The 19,153-nt window shown below is 46.3% G+C and overlaps 1 protein-coding gene across 12 annotated transcripts in view; it reads right to left on the bottom strand.

The window, feature by feature from the left end:
• LOC130277059 (forkhead box protein A4-like) overlaps positions 1–19,153 on the bottom strand; it is a 403,578-nt gene that overhangs the window by 364,857 nt on the left and 19,568 nt on the right. For 2 of the 12 annotated variants that reach the window (XM_056527308.1, XM_056527315.1), the window contains one exon: positions 9,785–9,838. The exons of the other annotated variants lie outside the window; for them this stretch is intronic. In XM_056527308.1, coding sequence (XP_056383283.1) covers positions 9,785–9,838 — 54 coding nt within the window. The remainder of the gene's footprint in view (positions 1–9,784; positions 9,839–19,153) is intronic. 12 annotated transcript variants of the gene reach the window in all.

Below are 19,153 nucleotides of genomic sequence, written 5' to 3'. Positions count from 1 at the left end.
CCGGAATCGGCGCAAATCGCAAGTGTGAATTCACTTGCGATTTGCGCCGATCGCCGACATGGGGGCCCCCTGGGCATTTGCACGGAGTGCCTGCTGATAGATATCAGCAGTCACCCCGGTCCGGTCCGAAATTCCCACGGGCGTATGGATACGCCCTTCGTCCTTAAGTACCAGGACGCAAGGGCGTATGCATACGCCCTTCGTCCCCAACAGGTTAAGCATTAATAACTCTGGGATGCTTTAACTTATGAATTTGATTCTGAGACTGTTTTTTCATGACATATTCTACGTTATGTTAGTGGTAAATTTTTGTCGATACTTGCATGATTTCTTGGTAAAAAAAAAATCCATAATTTAATGAAAAATGTGAAAATTAAGCATTTTTCGAACTTTGAAGCTTTCTGCTTGTAAGGAAAGTGGACATTCCAAATAAATGATATGTTGATTCACCTATATAATATGTATAGTTTGTGTTTGCATCATAAAGTTTACATATTTTTACTTTTTGAAGACATTATAGGGCTTTTTAATTTATCAGCATTTTTCCAATTTTTCATGAAAATTTCAAAATTGGAATTTTTCAGGGACCAGTTCAGTTTCAAAGTGCATTTGAGGGTCTTTATGTTAGAAATGCCCTATAATGGACCCCATTATGAAAACTGCACCCCTTAAAGTATTCAAAATGAGATTCAGAAAGTTTGTTAACCCTTAAGGTGTTTCACAGGAATAGCAGCAAAGTGGAGGAGAAAATTCAAAAGCTTTATTTTTTACACTAACATGTTCTTGTAAACCCATTTTTTTTTCCAAGGGGTAATAGGTAAAATGGCCCCCAAAATTTGTAACCCTATTTCTCTCAAGTAAGGAAATACCTCATATTGGAGAGTGAATTTTGCTGAAATGGTTTTTGGGGGGCATGTCTCATTTAGGAATCCCTATGGTGCCATAACAGCAAAAAAAAAAAAAAAAAAAACGCATGGCACACTATTTTGGAAATTACACCCCTCAAGGAACGTAACAAGGGGTATAGTGAGCTTTAACACCCCACAGGTGATTGATGAATTTTCGCTAAAATTGGACATGAGAATGAAAATGTTTATTTTTTTTCACTAAAATGCTGGTGTTATCCCAAATTTTTCATTTTTACAAGGGGTAATAGGAGAACCCCCCCCCCCCAAAAAAAAAAAAATGTATTAACACAAATTCTTTTTAGTATTGAAATACCCCATATGGCGATGTAAAGTGCTCTGCGGGCGAACTACAAAGCTCAGAAGAGAAGGAGTGCATTGGGCTTTTGGAAAGAGAATTTGGTTGGAATAGAAGTCGGGGGCTTTGTGCGTTTACAAAGCTCCCGTGCTACCAGAACAGTGGACTCCACCCCCCCCATGTGACCCAATTTTGGAAACTACACCCCTCACAGACTTTAATAAAGTGTGCAGTTAGCATTTACACCCCACTGGCGTTTGACAGATTTTTTGAACAGTGGGCTGTGCAAACGAAAAATGAAATTTTTCATTTTCACGGACCACTGTTGCAAAAATCTGTCAGACACCTGTGGGGTGTAAATGTTCACTGTACCACTTATTACATTCCGTAAGGGGTGTAGTTTCTAAAATGGAGTCGCATGTGGGGGTTCTGCTGTTCTGGCACCATGGGGGCTTTGTAAACACACATGGCATACATTTCCAGCCAAATTCTCTCTCAAAAAGCCCAATGGCGCTCCTTCTCTTCTGAGCCCTGAAGTGCGCCCGCAGAGCACTTTACATCCACTTGTGGGGTATTTCTATACTCAGAAAAAATGGTGTTACAAATTTTTGGGGGGCTTTTTCTCCTATTGCCCCTTGTGAAAATAAAAACTTTGGGGTAACCCCAGCATTTTAGTGAAAAAAAATCAGATTTTCACGTCCAACTTTAACGAAAATTTGTCGAACCCCTGTGGGGTGTTAAGGCTCACTATATCCCTTGTTACGTTCCGTGAGGGGTGAAGTTTCCAAAATGGGATCACATGTGGGTGATTTTTTTTCAGGACCGCTGTAACTATCAGCTACCCCTGTGCAAATCACCAATTTAGACCTCAAATGTACATAGTGCGCTCTCACGTCTGAGCCATGTTGTGCGCCCACAGAGCACTTTACACCCACATATGGGGTATTTCCGTACGTAGAAATTACGATACAAATTTTGGGGGTCTTTTTTTCCTTTTACCTCTTGTAAAAATGAAAAGTATGGGGCAACACCAGCATGTTAGTGTAAATTTTTTTATTTTTTTACATTAACATGCTGGTGTAGACCCCAACTTTACCCTTTCATATGGGGTAAAAGGAGAAAAAGCCCCCAAAATGTTTCAGGCAATTTCTCCTGAGTACTGAAATTGTTGCCTTGAAATACGACAGGGCTCCGAATTGAGAGAGCACCATGTGCATTTGAGGCCTAAATTAGGGATTTGCATAGGGACGGACACGGTAGTGTTCCCTAAACAGGGTGCCTCCAGCTGTTGCAGAACTCCCAGCATGCCTGACCTTCAACTGTTGCAAAACTACAACTCCCAGCATGCACTGAAAGACCATGCATGCTGGGAGTTGTAGTTATGCAACAGCTGGAGGCACACTAGTTGGGAAACACTAAGCTAGGTAACGGACTACTGCAGTGTTTCCGCACCAGTGTACCTCCAGCTGTTGCAAAGCTACAACTCCCAGCATGCATGGTCTGTCACAACAACTCCCAGCATGCCCTTCGGCTCTCCGTGCATGCTGGGAGTTGTAGTTTTGCAACAGTTGGAGGCACACAGGTTGGGAAACACTGAGTTAGCAAAGAGATAGTGTTTCCCAACCAGTGTGCCTCCAGTTGTTGCAAAACTACAACTCCCAGCATGCACGGAGAGCCGAAGGGCATGCTGGGAGTTGTTGTGTTGCAACATCTGGCCCTTCAGATGTTGTCAAACTACAACGCTCAGCATGCCTGGACAGTCTTGGCATGCTGGGAGTTGTAGTTTTGCAACATCTGGAAGTGCACAGTTTGGAGACCACTATACAGTGGTCTCCAAACTATAGCCCTCCAGATGTTGCAAAACTACAACTCCCAGCATGCCCAGACCGCCTTTGGCTATCTGGGCATGCTGGGATTTGTAGTTGTGAAACTACAATGCAGCAGTGAAGATCACTTATCAGATTTTCACTGCTGCATTCTGCTGCCGCTGGTCCTCCCCGCCGCTGGTCCCCCGCTGTCTGCCGCCGGTAACCGATGTCTGCCGCTGTATGCCGCCGGTAACCTCCGCAGCATCTTTGTCCCGCTCTGCCCCGACATCCAGAGCGGGGATCTCAACTCCGATTATTCCTATTTTCCGGGCTATCGGGTCACCAGAGACCCGATCAGCCCAGAAAATTTGTGATTCCCTGGTTTCAGGTTAGTGTAGGTGACCCTGATTTTAAATTTCATGTAATGTATCCTATTGGGTGAAATAGTGTAGTGCTCAATAAGTAAATTAATGTGGGGTACAGACGCAAAAATAGTGCACATAAAGGGGGAGATTTATCAAAACCTGTCTATAGGAAAAATTGCTGAGTTGCCACAGCAACCAATCAGATTGCTTCTTTCATTTTTCACAGACCTTTTCAAAAATGAAAGAAGCAATCTGATTGGTTGCTATGGGCAACTCAGCAACCTTTCGTCTGGACAGGTTTTAATAAATCTCCCCCAAATGCAACGGGGCAATTGCACTAGATCATAACCCCTGACCAGAGGAGCGGTGGTCGCAGCACTGAAGTGGGGCAGTACACAGACATACAGCCTCCAGTCATCCACTGTATATGGCTGAAGGCTGTATGTCTGTGGGGGCCACTGCCTACCTTATGTGGGTGAACTACAACCTAATGTGGGGAAACTATACTGCCTACCAAAGGTGGGGGGAACTATACTGTCAACCTAATGTGGTGGAACTATGCTGCCTACCTAGTGTGGGGGAAAAATGCCGCCAACCTAATGTGGTGGAACTATGCTGCCTACATAGTGTGGGGGAACTATGCTGCATACCTAAAGGTGAACTCTTTTTTCCGAACTCTGGGAGCGGGCTGCGGGGGTTGTGACTTCACAGCCACACCCCTTGTGACGTCACACCATGCCCCCTCAATGCAAGTCTATGGGAGGGGGCGTGTCAACCACCGCACGATACTCTGATATTGCCCCTACCGAGACTAGGCTCTGTATTCCAAAGGAGCCTGGAGGCATTTTTGGGAAGTAATAACATTACAGGTTATGGATACTAGATTTATAGGGACAGAAGGTTGATCCAGGGATTTATTCTAATGCCATATTTGGATTAGGTAAGGAATTTTTACCTCTAAGATTTTTTTTCAACTCAGTAGGGACTCATTAGGGATATAGGTTGAACTTGATGGACTCTTTTTTTCAACCTTATGAAGTTTGTTACTATGTTACACCTTTGATTTTAACATAAAATGTACACCGCAACCAAAAAATATTATTTTATGGGGAGACTGAAAAGAAAAAAACGCAATTTTGTAACTTTTGGAGGGTTTCAGTTTTACGCAGTGCACTTTAGGGTAAAAAATTACATTTTCTAATTACTGTGGGTCAATACGATTAAAATGATACCCATGTTCACATGCTTTACTTTTATTGTACTACATAAAAAAAAAAAAAACCTTTTAACCCCTTAAGGACCAGGCCATTTTACACCTTAAGGACCAGAGCGTTTTTTGCAATTCTGACCACTGTCACTTTAAACATTAATAACTCTGGAATGCTTTTAGTTATCATTCTGATTCTGAGATTGTTTTTTCGTGACATATTCTACTTTAACTTAGTGGTAAAATTTTATGGTAACTTGCATCCTTTCTTGGTGAAAAATCCCAAAATTTGATGAAAAAAATGAAAATTTTGCATTTTTCTAACTTTGAAGCTCTCTGCTTGTAAGGAAAATGGATATTCCAAATAAATTTTTTTTGGATTCACATATACAATATGTCTACTTTATGTTTGCATCATAAAATTAATGAGTTTTTACTTTTGGAAGACACCAGAGGGCTTCAAAGTTCAGCAGCAATTTGGAAATTTTTCATAAAATTTTCAAACTCGCTATTTTTCATGGACCAGTTCAGGTTTGAAGTGGATTTGAAGGGTCTTCATATTAGAAATATCCCATAAAAGACCCCATTATAAAAACTACACCCCCCAAAGTATTCAAAATGACATTCAATAAGTGTATTAACCCTTTAGGTGTTTCACAGGAATAGCAGAAAAGTGAAGGAGAAAATTCACAATCTTCATTTTTTACACTCGCATGTTCTTGTAGACCCAATTTTTGAATTTTTGCAATTGGTAGAAAGGAGAAAATTTTTACTTGTATTTGAAACCCAATTTCTCTCAAGTAAGCACATATGTCATATGTCTATGTTAATTGTTCGGCGGGTGCAGGAGAGGGCTCAGAAGGGAAGGAGCGACAAATGGTTTTTGGGGGGCATGTCACCTTTAGGAAGCCCCTATGGTGCCAGGACAGCAAAAAAAAAACACATGGCATACCATTTTGGAAACTACACCCCTCGGGGAACGTAACAAGGGGTAAAGTGAACCTTAATACCCCACAGGTGATTCATGACTTTTGCATATGTAAAAAAAAAAAAATGTTTTACCTAAAATGCTTGGTTTCCCAAAAATTTTACATTTTTAAAAAGGATAATAGCAGAAAATACCCCCCAAAATTTGAAGCTCAATTTCTCCCGATTCAGAAAACACCCCATATGGGGGTGAAAAGTCCTCTGCTGGCGCACTACAGGTCTCAGAAGAGAAGGAGTCACATTTGGCTTTTTGAAAGCAAATTTTGCTCTGGGGGCATGCCGCATTTAGGAAGCCCCTATGGTGCCAGAACCGCAAAAAAAAAACACGGCATACTATTTTGGAAACTAGACCCCTCGGGGAACGTAAAAAGGGGTAAAGTGAACCTTAATACCCTACAGGTGTTTCACGACTTTTGCATATGTAAAAAAAAAATGCTTGGTTTCCCAAAATTTTTACATTTTTAAAAAGGGTAATAGCAGAAAATACCCCCCAAAATTTGTAACACAATTTCTCCCGAGTACGGCCATACCCCATATGTGGCCCTAAACTGTTGCCTTGAAATACGACAGGGCTCCAAAGTGAGAGCGCCATGCGCATTTGAGGCCTAAATTAGGGACTTGCATAGGGGTGGACATAGGGGTATTCTACGCCAGTGATTCCCAAACAGGGTGCCTCCAGCTGTTGTAAAACTCCCAGCATGCCTGGACAGTCAGTGGCTGTCTGGTAATACTGGGAGTAGTTGTTTTGCAACAGCTGGAGGCTCCGTTTTGGAACCAGACATTTTTCATTTTTATTGGGGAGGGGGGCTGTGTAGGGGAATGTGTATATGTAGTGTTTTTTACTTTTTATTTTATTTTGTGTTAGTGTAGTGTAGTGTTTTTAGGGTACAGTCGCACGGGCGGGGGGTTCACAGTAGTTTCTCGCTGGCAGTTTGAGCTGCGGCAGAAAATTTGCCGCAGCTCAAACTTGCAGCCGGATACTTACTGTAATCCTCCGCCCATGTGAGTGTACCCTGTACGTTCACATTGGGGGGGGGGGGGGGGGGGACATCCAGCTGTTGCAAAACTACAACTCCCAGCATGTAGGGTCTATAAGTGCATGCTGGGAGTTGTAGTTTTGCAACAGCTGGAGGCTCCGTTTTGGAAACAGTGGCGTACCAGACGTTTTTCATTTTTATTGGGGAGGGGGGCTGTGTAGGGGTATGTGTATATGTAGTGTTTTTTACTTTTTATTTTATTTTGTGTTAGTGTAGTGTTTTTAGGGTACAGTCGCACGGGCGGGTGGTTCACAGTAGTTTCTCGCTGGCAGTTTGAGCTGCAGCAGAAAATTTGCCGCTGCTCAAACTTGCAGCCGGATACTTACTGTAATCCTCCGCCCATGTGAGTGTACCCTGTACATTCACATGGGGGGGGGGGGGGGGGGACATCCAGCTGTTGCAAAACTACAACTCCCAGCATGTATGGTCTATCAGTGCATGCTGGGAGTTGTAGTTTTGCAACAGCTGGAGGCACACTGGTTGCGAAACACAGAGTTTGGCAACAAACTCAGTGTTTTGCAACCAGTGTGCCTTCAGCTGTTGCAAAAGCTACAACCCCCAGCATGTACGGACAGCGGAAGGGCAAGCTGGGTGTTGTAGTTATGCAACAGCGGGAGGCATACTACTTTGGCTGGGGATGCTGGGGATTGTAGTTATGCAACAGCTGGAGACACACTGGTTTGCTACTTAACTCAGTGTGCCTTCAGCTGTTGCAAAACTACAACTCTCAGCAGTCACCGACAGCCAACGGGCATGCTGGGAGTTGTAGTTATGCAACCAGCAGATGCACCACTACAACTCCCAGCATGCACTTTAGCTGTTTGTGCAAGCTGGGAGTTGTAGTTACACAACAGCTGAAGGTACACTTTTCCATAGAAAGAATGTGCCTCCAGCTGTTGCAAAACCATAAGTCCCAGCATGCCCATAAGGGAATGCTGGGAGTTATGGTGGTCTGCCTCCTCCTGTTGCATAACTACAGCTCCCAGCATGCCCTTTTTGCATGCTGGGAGCTGTTGCTAAGCAACAGCAGGAGGCTGTCACTCACCTCCTGCTGCTGCTGATCGACGCTGCAGGTCAGTCCCGCCGCCGCCGTCGCTCCTGGGGCCCCGATCCCAACATTAACGCCGGGGATCGGGGTCCCCAGCACCCGGAGTCGTCTTCCCGCACCCGCTCACATCCTCCGGAAGAGGGGCGGAGCGGGTGCGGGAGTGACACCCGCAGCAGGCGCCCTGATTGGTCGGCCGGGAATCCGGCCGACGAATCAGGGCGATCGTGAGGTGGCACCAGTGCCACCTCACCCCTGCAGGCTCTGGCTGTTCGGGGCCGTCTCTGACTGCCCCGATCAGCCAGTAATTCCGGGTCACCGGGTCACTGGAGACCCGATTGACCCGGAATCGCCGCAGTTAGCTGGACTGAATTGTCCAGCGATCTGCGGCCATCGCCGACATGGGGGGGCATAATGACTGGGATGATTTTTCTGGGATGTGATGTGACCAAAAAGCAGCAATTACTGTTTTTTTTTTGTTTTACATTTATGCCATTCACTGTACCATTCACTGTACCATTCACTGTACATCCTTAACATTATATTTTAATAATTTGGACATTTAAGCTTGCGCGGATATCAAATATGTTTATTTTTTTTTATTTGTGGGTACCTCTGTCTGCATTTTGGATGATCTGATCCTCAAGGGCATGCCGTGGGCGATCAGATCAGCCATTAGAAGTCCCGCACTACCACAGATGCCGTGATCTGTATTGATCATGGCATTTGAGGGGTTAATGGCGGAAATCAGTGCGATTGCCAAATCAGCTAAAACAAGCACAAAGCATACACAAGAACTTCTCCTTTATTCTCTATTAATAGCATATGCTGCACTGCGTAAGCAAAAAAAAATAAAAAAATAAAAAGTTTCCTGGAGTGCTGCTGTGACAAGGGAGAAATAGAAAATAAAAGCCATATTTACCTAGCCCCAGTCCCTCCCTGCTCCCATGATCTTCTGTAAGGTGCGCTTGCTCTGGGCTTTCATTTTTGCCCAAGACAGAAGATCGAAGGGGTGGGGCGTCGTCGTGCAACCAGACAGAGCGGAACGAGAGTTGGTGGGGTCCAGGGCTAGGTAAGTATGCCTTTTGTTGCCTATTTTTCCCCCACTCCAGCAGCATATATGTGAAGATGTGTCAAAACTTGTGTAGAGCAAGAGTGGTGCAGTTGCCCATAGCAACCAGATTAAACCTGAAAGCCACAATCTGGTTACTATGGGCAACTTCACCACTCTTGCTCTACACTGGTCTTGACAACTCTCCCCCATAAATTTGTAAATAACAGTGGAACACCCACTGAACTGTGTTGGTACACGAAGGGGCATGTTCTAGTGATCAGTTGTGACCTCGGCAGCCGGACCCCACTGATCACAACTTCTGATGTCTCTATGAGGCTATATCCACGCACTTCGACCACTGGGATCTCCGTGATCTCTGGAATGAGTCCCTGACAACTCTTAGTGAGGAGTGCACGTGGTAAATGGCATGTGCTCTATTCATTCCTATGGGAGCACCAAACAGACCCGAGTCCCGTTCCAGAGATTGCCGGGGACCGGCGGCAGCACAGACACACACAGGACCTCCGACCAGCTCTCCAGTACTACCACAGGCATCGACGTGGGCACTGTAAGTGGACCTGAGGAAGGCATGCGTATATGCCGAAACGCGTTGTCCCCGTTTTACCAATAAAAATATTTTATTGTCCTGTGCTGCTCGAGTCTTCGCTTCATATTCTTGTTGTGCAGCGCCTCCGAAATACTGTTTTTTTATGCCTCATCTGTCTATCTTCACCATCGACCCCCATCATTGGGGCCCGATACCGGTAGGAGCGCAGCAGCCAACCAACACCATTCACCCAACTCGTACTTATCGCCGGACCATCCAGCTCACGGCTGTATAAGGTGGGTATCTTACTGTGGTGTGGTGAAGGGCACACAACAGCAGATACCCCTCATCAGGGAGCGCCCCCTGTTTTTTATCCTTCTTCAAGTTTGTACAGACTAACAATACCAAAAATACCAGAATATAAACAATAACAGGACCAAATAATACTGCATCATCAGGAACACGCTTTACATCACACAGCGACTGACTAATGCACCATACTGTTACTGAATAAAACCACTGTATACAGACCTGTATCTCCCTGTACAGTGACCATAAACGTTGCTGTTCCGAAGTCTTGGAAAGCTGGGTGATAAAAATATGTCTGTAATTACATTTCTCACATAAATCATCACTCAGCTTTCCTAGTAGGAAAGCTGAATGATGATTCCTGTTATTTCTCATAGGAATCATCATTCAGCTTTCCTACTAGGAAAGCTGAGTGATGATTCCTGTGAGAAATATAATTAAAGCCATATTTTTTTTCACCCAGCTTTCCTAGACTTCAAAACAGCAAAGTTTGCCTAAATATGTGGTAACACATATAATTGCAGAAATATTATTGCAGCCATATTTTTTCACCCAGCTTTCCTAGACTTCCGAACTGCAAAGTTTGCCTAAATATGTGGTAAAACATAATATAATTCAATTATATTATGTGTTACCACATATTTAGGCAAACTTTGCTGTTCCAAAATCTTGGAAAGCTGGGTGAAAAAAAATATGGCTGTAATTATATTTCTCACATGAATCATCACCCAGCTTTCCTAGACTTCCGAACAGCAAAGTTTGCCTTAATATGTGGTAATGCATAATATAATTCAATTTTATTATGTGTTAACACATATTAAGGCAAACTTTGTTCAGAAGTCTAGGAAAGCTGGATGAAAAAAATATGGCTGCAATTATATTTCTTACAGGAATCACGATGCTGTAGTTGGTTCCTTATTCATCCAGTTTCTTATTCACTGAAGTTGGTTTCTTATTCGTGCATTGTCTTATAGATGACTGTGACTAATAAACCTTTTCTCCTCTTATTTCTCTGCAGTAAATCTGTTTTTTTATACATAAATGTTGAATATTATTTGGGAACAATCAGATTCAGAAGAAAAACTCTAGATTGTTTGTATTTTTCCTGAAAAAAACAATAGTAAAAAATGGATGAAAAAATCTGCATTTTGAATAAGTAACTGATGATATCAAGGGGTTAAACGCCATTGGGCCACTGAATTAAAGATGGAAATATAAAGAGTAAGGACCCCTCCATAATACCCAACTGTATCCAGCCTGGCCCAAACAGTGGATTGGCATTAAAACAGGTGCCAACTATATACATTTTTTGCATTTTGAATAAGTAACTGATGATTTTAAGGGGTTAAACGCAGTTGGGCCACTGACCAAAGGGTTGAAAAATAAAGAGTAAGGGCCCCTACATAATACCCAACCATATCCAGCCTGGCCCAAACAGTGGATTGGCATTAAAACAGGTGCCAACTTTGCCAAATATATACATTTTCTGCATTTTGAATAAGTAACTGATGATTTTAAGGGGTTAAACGCGGTTGGGCCACTGACCTAATGGTAGGGGTATAACGAGTAAGGGCCCCTCTATAATACCCAACTGTATCCAGCCTTGCCCAAACTGTGAACTGACATGAAAACAGGTGCCAACCTTGCCAACTATATACATTTTTTGCATTTTGAATAAGTAACTGGTGATTTTATGTAAATACAAAACGCTCCTATTATGCTTTTTAACTTCATTTTACTGATCAGCAGCAAAAGAAATATTAATGAATATTACACAAGAAAAAACTTTAAAACATAGGTATGGTGTAGCCTAACATGCTACCATAATATTAACCAATCATGTAACGGTATCAGATATATGAGTGACAGTTAATATAATATCTTCCTTCTTCTTTTGCTGCTCAGCAGTGATAACAAGCTAAGTGTCTTTACTCCATATATAATACACATTATTTATATTTCTTTATTCTGTTTATTTCGATTTCTTTATCTATTAATTATCAGAATTTTAATTATATTTCATTATTTTCATTTAACATTATTCCATTTGCATTTATTTTATAACCTAAATATTAATTATATCTTTATTAATTATAATCATCACCTATTATTCCTATATTTCTTATTGAATTATTATCTCTTATTGTTATTTCCATTCCTTTTGTCCCATTTCGTTCTGCTCTTCCTGTTTTTACATTAGCAAATGTATTCCGTCTCTGAAATATTATATATTGTTTTGAATAATTGAAAATTTTCTCTCTCTTGTGTACTAACTTACCTATCTGACATCTCAGATCGATATCCCAAACATCCTTCTTCGGTATTTCTTCCCCTGCACTCCGCATTTGCTTCTTCTTTTCTCCTGCGTCATCGCCGCCATCTTCTCCCTGCTCCCGTGTTCTCGCGAGACTTCGGCAAAGTAGTCATTACCTGCCGTTGGGCGGGAATCCTGTCAGTCAGTCAGGTTCCCTCGGCGACGCAACAACTCTCTCCCTGTTTTACAGAATATATTAGTACTGATTGGTTACTCATTAGTAACCTTTTTAATTACATTTCTAACTGTCACGATGCCGGCTGGCAGGAGGTGGATCCTCTGTGCCAGAGAGGGATTGGCGTGGACCGTGCTATTGGACCGGTTCTAAGTCACTACTGGTATTCACCAGAGCCCGCCGCAAAGCGGGATGGTCTTGCTGCGGCGGTAGTGACCAGGTCGTATCCACTAGCAACGGCTCAACCTCTGACTGCTGAAGATAGGCGCGGTACAAGGGAGTAGACAGAAGCAAGGTCGGACGTAGCAGAAGGTCGGGGCAGGCAGCAAGGATCGTAGTCAGGGGCAACGGCAGGAGGTCTGGAACACAGGCTAGGAACACACAAGGGAACGCTTTCACTAGGCACAAGGGCAACAAGATCCGGCGAGGGAGTGCAGGGGAAGTGAGGTATAAATATGGAGTGCACAGGTGAACACACTAATTAGAACCACTGCACCAATCAGCGGCGCAGTGGCCCTTTAAATCGCAGAGACCCGGCGCGCGTGCGCCTAAGGGAGCGGGGCCGCGCGCGCCGGGACAGGACCGACGGAGAGCGAGTCAGGTACGGGAGCCGGGGTGCGCATCGCGAGCGGGCGCCACCCGCATCGCGAATCGCATCCCGGCTGGAGGCGGTATAGCAGCGCACCCGGTCAGTGGATCTGACCGGGGCGCTGCAGTAGCGAGAGTGTAGCGAGCGCTCCGGGGAGGAGCGGGGACCCGGAGCGCTCGGCGTAACAGTACCCCCCCCCCCTTGGGTCTCCCCCTCTTCTTTGAGCCTGAGAACCTGAGGACCAGACTTTTATCTAGGATATTGTCCTCAGGTTCCCAGGATCTCTCTTCAGGACCACAGCCCTCCCAGTCGACCAGAAAAAAGGTTTTCCCTCTGACCTTTTTGGAGGCCAGTATCTCCTTTACCGGAAAGATGTCCGAAGAACCGGAGACAGGAGTGGGAGAAATAAGTTTAGGAGAGAAACGGTTGAGGATGAGTGGTTTAAGAAGAGAGACATGAAAGGCATTAGGAATACGAAGAGAAGGAGGAAGAAGAAGTTTGTAAGAGACAGGATTAATCTGGCACAAAACTTTGAAAGGACCAAGATAGCGTGGTCCCAATTTGTAGCTGGGAACACGGAAGCGGACATATTTAGCGGAGAGCCATACCTTGTCTCCGGGAGAAAAAATGGGGGGAGCTCTTCTTTTCTTATCAGCAAACTTCTTCATGTGTGATGAAGCCTGTAAGAGAGAATTTTGGGTCTCTTTCCATATAGTGGAAAGATCACGAGTTATTTCATCCACAGCGGGCAAAGCAGAGGGCAAGGGAGTAGGGAGGGGGGAAGAGGGTGACGGCCGTACACCACGAAAAATGGGGATTTGGAAGAAGATTCAGAGACTCTGAAGTTATACGAGAATTCGGCCCATGGTAGAAGATCTGCCCAGTCATCCTGGCGGGAAGAAACAAAATGCCGTAAATAATCACCCAGGACCTGGTTAATTCTTTCTACTTGCCCATTGGATTGAGGATGATAAGCAGAAGAAAAGTTTAATTTAATCTTGAGTTGTTTACAGAGAGCCCTCCAGAATTTTGACACGAATTGGACGCCTCTATCCGAGACGATCTGCGTGGGCAACCCGTGAAGACGAAAAATGTGTACAAAAAATTGTTTTGCCAACTGAGGCGCTGAAGGAAGACCAGGAAGAGGAATAAAATGTGCCATCTTGGAAAATCGATCAACGACCACCCAAACAACAGTGTTGCCACGGGATGGGGGTAAGTCTGTAATAAAGTCCATACCAATCAGAGACCAAGGCTGTTCGGGGACAGGCAGAGGGTGAAGGAGGCCAGCAGGCTTCTGGCGAGGAGTCTTGTCCCGGGCACAGACAGTGCAGGCCCGCACAAAATCAACAACATCCGTCTCCAGAGTCGGCCACCAATAGAAACGAGAGATGAGTTGCACGGATTTCTTGATGCCCGCATGGCCTGCGAGATGGGAGGAGTGACCCCATTTGAGGATTCCGAGGCGTTGGCGTGGAGAGACGAAGGTCTTCCCTGGAGGAGTTTGCCTGATGGAGGCTGGAGAAGTGGAGATCAGGCAGTCAGGAGGAATGATGTGTTGCGGAGAGAGCTCTACTGCCGAGGCATCCGAGGAACGAGAGAGAGCATCGGCCCTGATGTTCTTATCGGCAGGGCGAAAGTGAATTTCAAAATTAAACCGGGCAAAGAACAGAGACCACCTGGCCTGGCGAGGATTCAGCCGTTGGGCAGACTGGAGATAGGAGAGATTCTTGTGATCGGTGTAAATAATAACTGGAAATTTAGATCCCTCCAGCAGATGCCTCCATTCCTCAAGTGCTAATTTAATGGCCAGTAACTCTCGATCCCCGATGGAGTAGTTCCTCTCCGCCGGAGAGAAGGTCCTAGATAAAAAACCACAGGTAACAGCATGCCCGGAAGAATTTTTTTGTAGAAGAACCGCTCCAGCTCCTACTGAGGAGGCATCAACCTCCAATAGGAAGGGTTTAGATGGGTCAGGTCTGGAGAGCACGGGAGCAGAAGAAAAGGCCGACTTGAGCCGTTTAAAGGCGTCTTCCGCTTGAGGAGGCCAGGACTTAGGATTGGCATTCTTCTTGGTTAAAGCCACGATAGGAGCCACAATGGTGGAAAAATGTGGAATAAATTGTCTGTAATAATTGGCGAACCCCAAAAAACGTTGGATAGCACGGAGTCCGGAGGGGCGTGGCCAATCTAAGACGGCAGAGAGTTTGTCTGGATCCATTTGTAGTCCCTGGCCAGAGACCAAGTATCCTAGGAAAGGAAGAGATTGACATTCAAACAGACATTTCTCCATTTTGGCATAAAGTTGATTGTCACGAAGTCTCTGAAGAACCATGCGGACATGCTGGCGGTGTTCTTCTAGGTTGGCAGAAAAAATCAGAATATCGTCCAGATATACAACAACACAGGAATATAAGAGATCACGAAAAATTTCATTAACAAAGTCTTGGAAGACGGCAGGGGCGTTGCACAGGCCAAAGGGCATGACCAGATACTCAAAGTGTCCATCTCTAGTGTTAAATGCCGTTTTCCATTCATCCCCCTCCCTGATGCGGATGAGATTATAAGCACCTCTTAAGTCCAGTTTGGTAAAGATGTGGGCACCTTGGAGGCGATCAAAGAGTTCAGAGATAAGAGGGAGAGGGTAGCGGTTCTTTACCGTGATTTTATTAAGACCGCGGTAGTCAATGCAAGGACGTAGGGAGCCATCTTTTTTGGACACAAAGAAAAATCCAGCTCCGGCAGGAGAGGAGGATTTGCGGATAAACCCCTTTTTTAAATTTTCCTGGATGTACTCAGACATAGCAAGAGTCTCTGGGGCGGACAGAGGATAAATTCTGCCCCGGGGTGGAGTAGTGCCCGGGAGGAGGTCAATAGGACAGTCATAAGGCCTGTGAGGAGGTAGAGTCTCAGCTTGTTTTTTGCAAAACACATCAGCAAAGTCCATATAGGCCTTAGGGAGACCGGTTACAGGGGGAACCACAGGGTCACGGCAGGGAGTACTGGGAACCGGTTTAAGGCAGTCCTTGAAACAAGAGATACCCCAGCTCTTGATCTCCCCCGTGGACCAATCCAGGGTTGGGGAATGGCGTTGGAGCCAGGGTAGTCCAAGGAGAATTTCGGAAGTGCAATTGGGGAGGACCAAGAACTCAATTTTTTCTTGATGAGGTCCGATGCACATTAGAAGGGGCTCCGTGCGGTAACGTATGGTACAGTCCAATCTTTCATTGTTAACACAATTGATGTAGAGAGGCCTGGCGAGACTGGTTACCGGGATGTTGAACCTGTTGACGAGAGAGGCCAAAATAAAGTTTCCTGCAGATCCGGAATCCAAGAAGGCCATAGTAGAGAAGGAGAAGGTAGATGCAGATATCCGCACAGGCACAGTAAGACGTGGAGAAGCAGAGTAGACATCAAGGACTGTCTCACTTTTGTGCGGAGTCTGCGTGCGTCTTTCCAGGCGGGGAGGACGGATAGGACAATCCTTCAGGAAGTGTTCGGTACCGGCACAGTACAGGCAGAGATTCTCCATGCGGCGTCGTGTCCTCTCTTGAGGTGTCAGGCGAGACCGGTCAATTTGCATAGCCTCCACGGCGGGAGGCACAGGAACGGATTGCAGAGGACCAGAGGAGAGAGGAGCCGGGGAGAAAAAACGCCTCGTGCGAACAAAGTCCATATCCTGGCGGAGCTCCTGACGCCTTTCGGAAAAACGCATGTCAATGCGAGAGGCAAGATGAATGAGTTCATGTAGATTAGCAGGAATTTCTCGTGTGGCCAGAACATCTTTAATGTTGCTGGATAGGCCTTTTTTAAAGGTCGCGCAGAGGGCCTCATTATTCCAGGATAGTTCAGAAGCAAGAGTACGGAATTGTATGGCGTACTCGCCAACGGAAGAATTACCCTGGACCAGGTTCAGCAGGGCAGTCTCAGCAGAGGAGGCTCGGGCAGGTTCCTCAAAGACACGACGAATTTCCGAGAAGAAGGAGTGTACAGAGGCAGTGACGGGGTCATTGCGGTCCCAGAGCGGTGTGGCCCATGACAGAGCTTTTCCAGACAGAAGGCTGACTACGAAAGCCACCTTAGACCTTTCAGTAGGAAACTGGTCCGACATCATCTCCAAGTGCAGGGAACATTGTGAAAGAAAGCCACGGCAAAACTTAGAGTCCCCATCAAATTTATCCGGCAAGGATAGTCGTAGGCCTGAAGCGGCCACTCGCTGCGGAGGAGGTGCAGGAGCTGGCGGAGGAGATGATTGCTGAAGCTGTGGTAGTAGCTGCTGTAGCATCACGGTCAGTTGAGACAGCTGGTGGCCTTGTTGCGCTATCTGTTGTGACTGCTGGGCGACCACCGTGGTGAGGTCAGCGACAACTGGCAGAGGTACTTCAGCGGGATCCATGGCCGGATCTACTGTCACGATGCCGGCTGGCAGGAGGTGGATCCTCTGTGCCAGAGAGGGATTGGCGTGGACCGTGCTAGTGGACCGGTTCTAAGTCACTACTGGTATTCACCAGAGCCCGCCGCAAAGCGGGATGGTCTTGCTGCGGCGGTAGTGACCAGGTCGTATCCACTAGCAACGGCTCAACCTCTCTGACTGCTGAAGATAGGCGCGGTACAAGGGAGTAGACAGAAACAAGGTCGGACGTAGCAGAAGGTCGGGGCAGGCAGCAAGGATCGTAGTCAGGGGCAACGGCAGGAGGTCTGGAACACAGGCTAGGAACACACAAGGGAACGCTTTCACTAGGCACAAGGGCAACAAGATCCGGCGAGGGAGTGCAGGGGAAGTGAGGTATAAATATGGAGTGCACAGGTGAACACACTAATTAGAACCACTGCACCAATCAGCGGCGCAGTGGCCCTTTAAATCGCAGAGACCCGGCGCGCGCGCGCCCTAGGGAGCGGGGCCGCGCGCGCCGGGACAGGACCGACGGAGAGCGAGTCAGGTACGGGAGCCGGGGTGCGCATCGCGAGCGGGCGACACCCGCATCGCGAATCACATCCCGGCTGGAGGCGGTATCGCAGCGCACCCGGTCAGTGGATCTGACCGGGGCGCTGCAGTAACGAGAGTGTAGCGAGCGCTCCGGGGAGGAGCGGGGACCCGGAGCGCTCGGCGTAACACTAACCTCTCTCCTCTATTATACTACCACCTAGTGGTTGAATTACTAACTGCTTTTTTAAAAGCATAAGTTTTTCTATAGATTTTACCTCAGAATTGTGAATACAGCACTATCACCACTACTATCATTTATTATATCTGCATCAAATAAATATAAATTATCCCTCATGGACATGACAGAAGAATCCAGAAATGCCCCTAGGGATATTTGTTCTCAATCTGTCTCTGAGGTAGTTCATAATGAAAACCTCCAAAATTTTATTGATAACTCTGTGGCCCGCTCTGTAAACACTGCGGTGCAATCCGCAGTACAATCTGCAGTTATTATATTACAAGATAATATCCAAAAATCCATTTCTACAGCATTATCTCATCCCTCTGTCAGTAATCCTAAAACACCTTCTGATCACTATTTTTCACCTGAGACATCTGTTTCAAAATTAGCTACAGGATTTAACATCCCTAAAAAAGCTAAATCCAAAAAACGCCACACTAATGACGGCGACGTTCCACCTTTTAATAAATCTAAAAAGAGTCGCCATGAAAAATCTAAGGACAGATCTATGTTAGATCACCATGACCGTGCATCTCAGTCACAAAATATACCCTCTGCCCTAGAGGACGTACAGGTTAAAAGGGTTCAAAAAACCGTCAGACGATCTAAACCTGACTCTTATGTAGAACCTGAGTCTAATTCATCTTCAGATTCTCAGGATGAGGAAATTGTTACGCCGAGCGCTCCGGGTCCCCGCTCCTCCCCGGAGCGCTCGCTTCTCTCTCGCTACCGCAGCGCTCCGGGCAGCTCCACTGACCCGGTGCGCTGCGATACCGTCTCCAGCCGGGATGCGATTCGCGATGCGGGTAGCGCCCGCTCGCGATGCGCGTCCCGGCTCCCGTACCTGACTCGCTCTCCGTCTGTCCTGTCCCGGCGCGCGCGGCCCCGCTCCCTAGGGCGCGCGCGCGCCGGGTCTCTGCGATTTAAAGGGCCACTGCGCCGCTGATTGGCGCAGTGGTTCCAATTAGTGTGTTCACCTGTGCACTCCCTATTTATACCTCACTTCCCCTTCACTCCCTCGCCGGATCTTGTTGCCATTGTGCCAGTGAAAGCGTTTCCTTGTGTGTTCCTAGCCTGTGTTCCAGACCTCCTGCCGTTGCCCCCGACTACGATCCTTGCTGCCTGCCCCGACCTTCTGCTACGTCCGACCTTGCTTCTGTCTACTCCCTTGTACCGCGCCTATCTTCAGCAGTCAGAGAGGTTGAGCCGTTGCTAGTGGATACGACCTGGTCACTACCGCCGCAGCAAGACCATCCCGCTTTGCGGCGGGCTCTGGTGAAAACCAGTAGTGACTTAGAACCGATCCACTAGCACGGTCCACGCCAATCCCTCTCTGGCACAGAGG

The sequence above is a fragment of the Hyla sarda genome, chromosome 6, assembly GCF_029499605.1.
Source record: "Hyla sarda isolate aHylSar1 chromosome 6, aHylSar1.hap1, whole genome shotgun sequence".
Taxonomy (NCBI): Eukaryota; Metazoa; Chordata; class Amphibia; order Anura; family Hylidae; genus Hyla; species Hyla sarda.
Note: the sequence above shows the minus strand (reverse complement) of the source record. Positions and strands in the feature narration are given on the sequence as shown.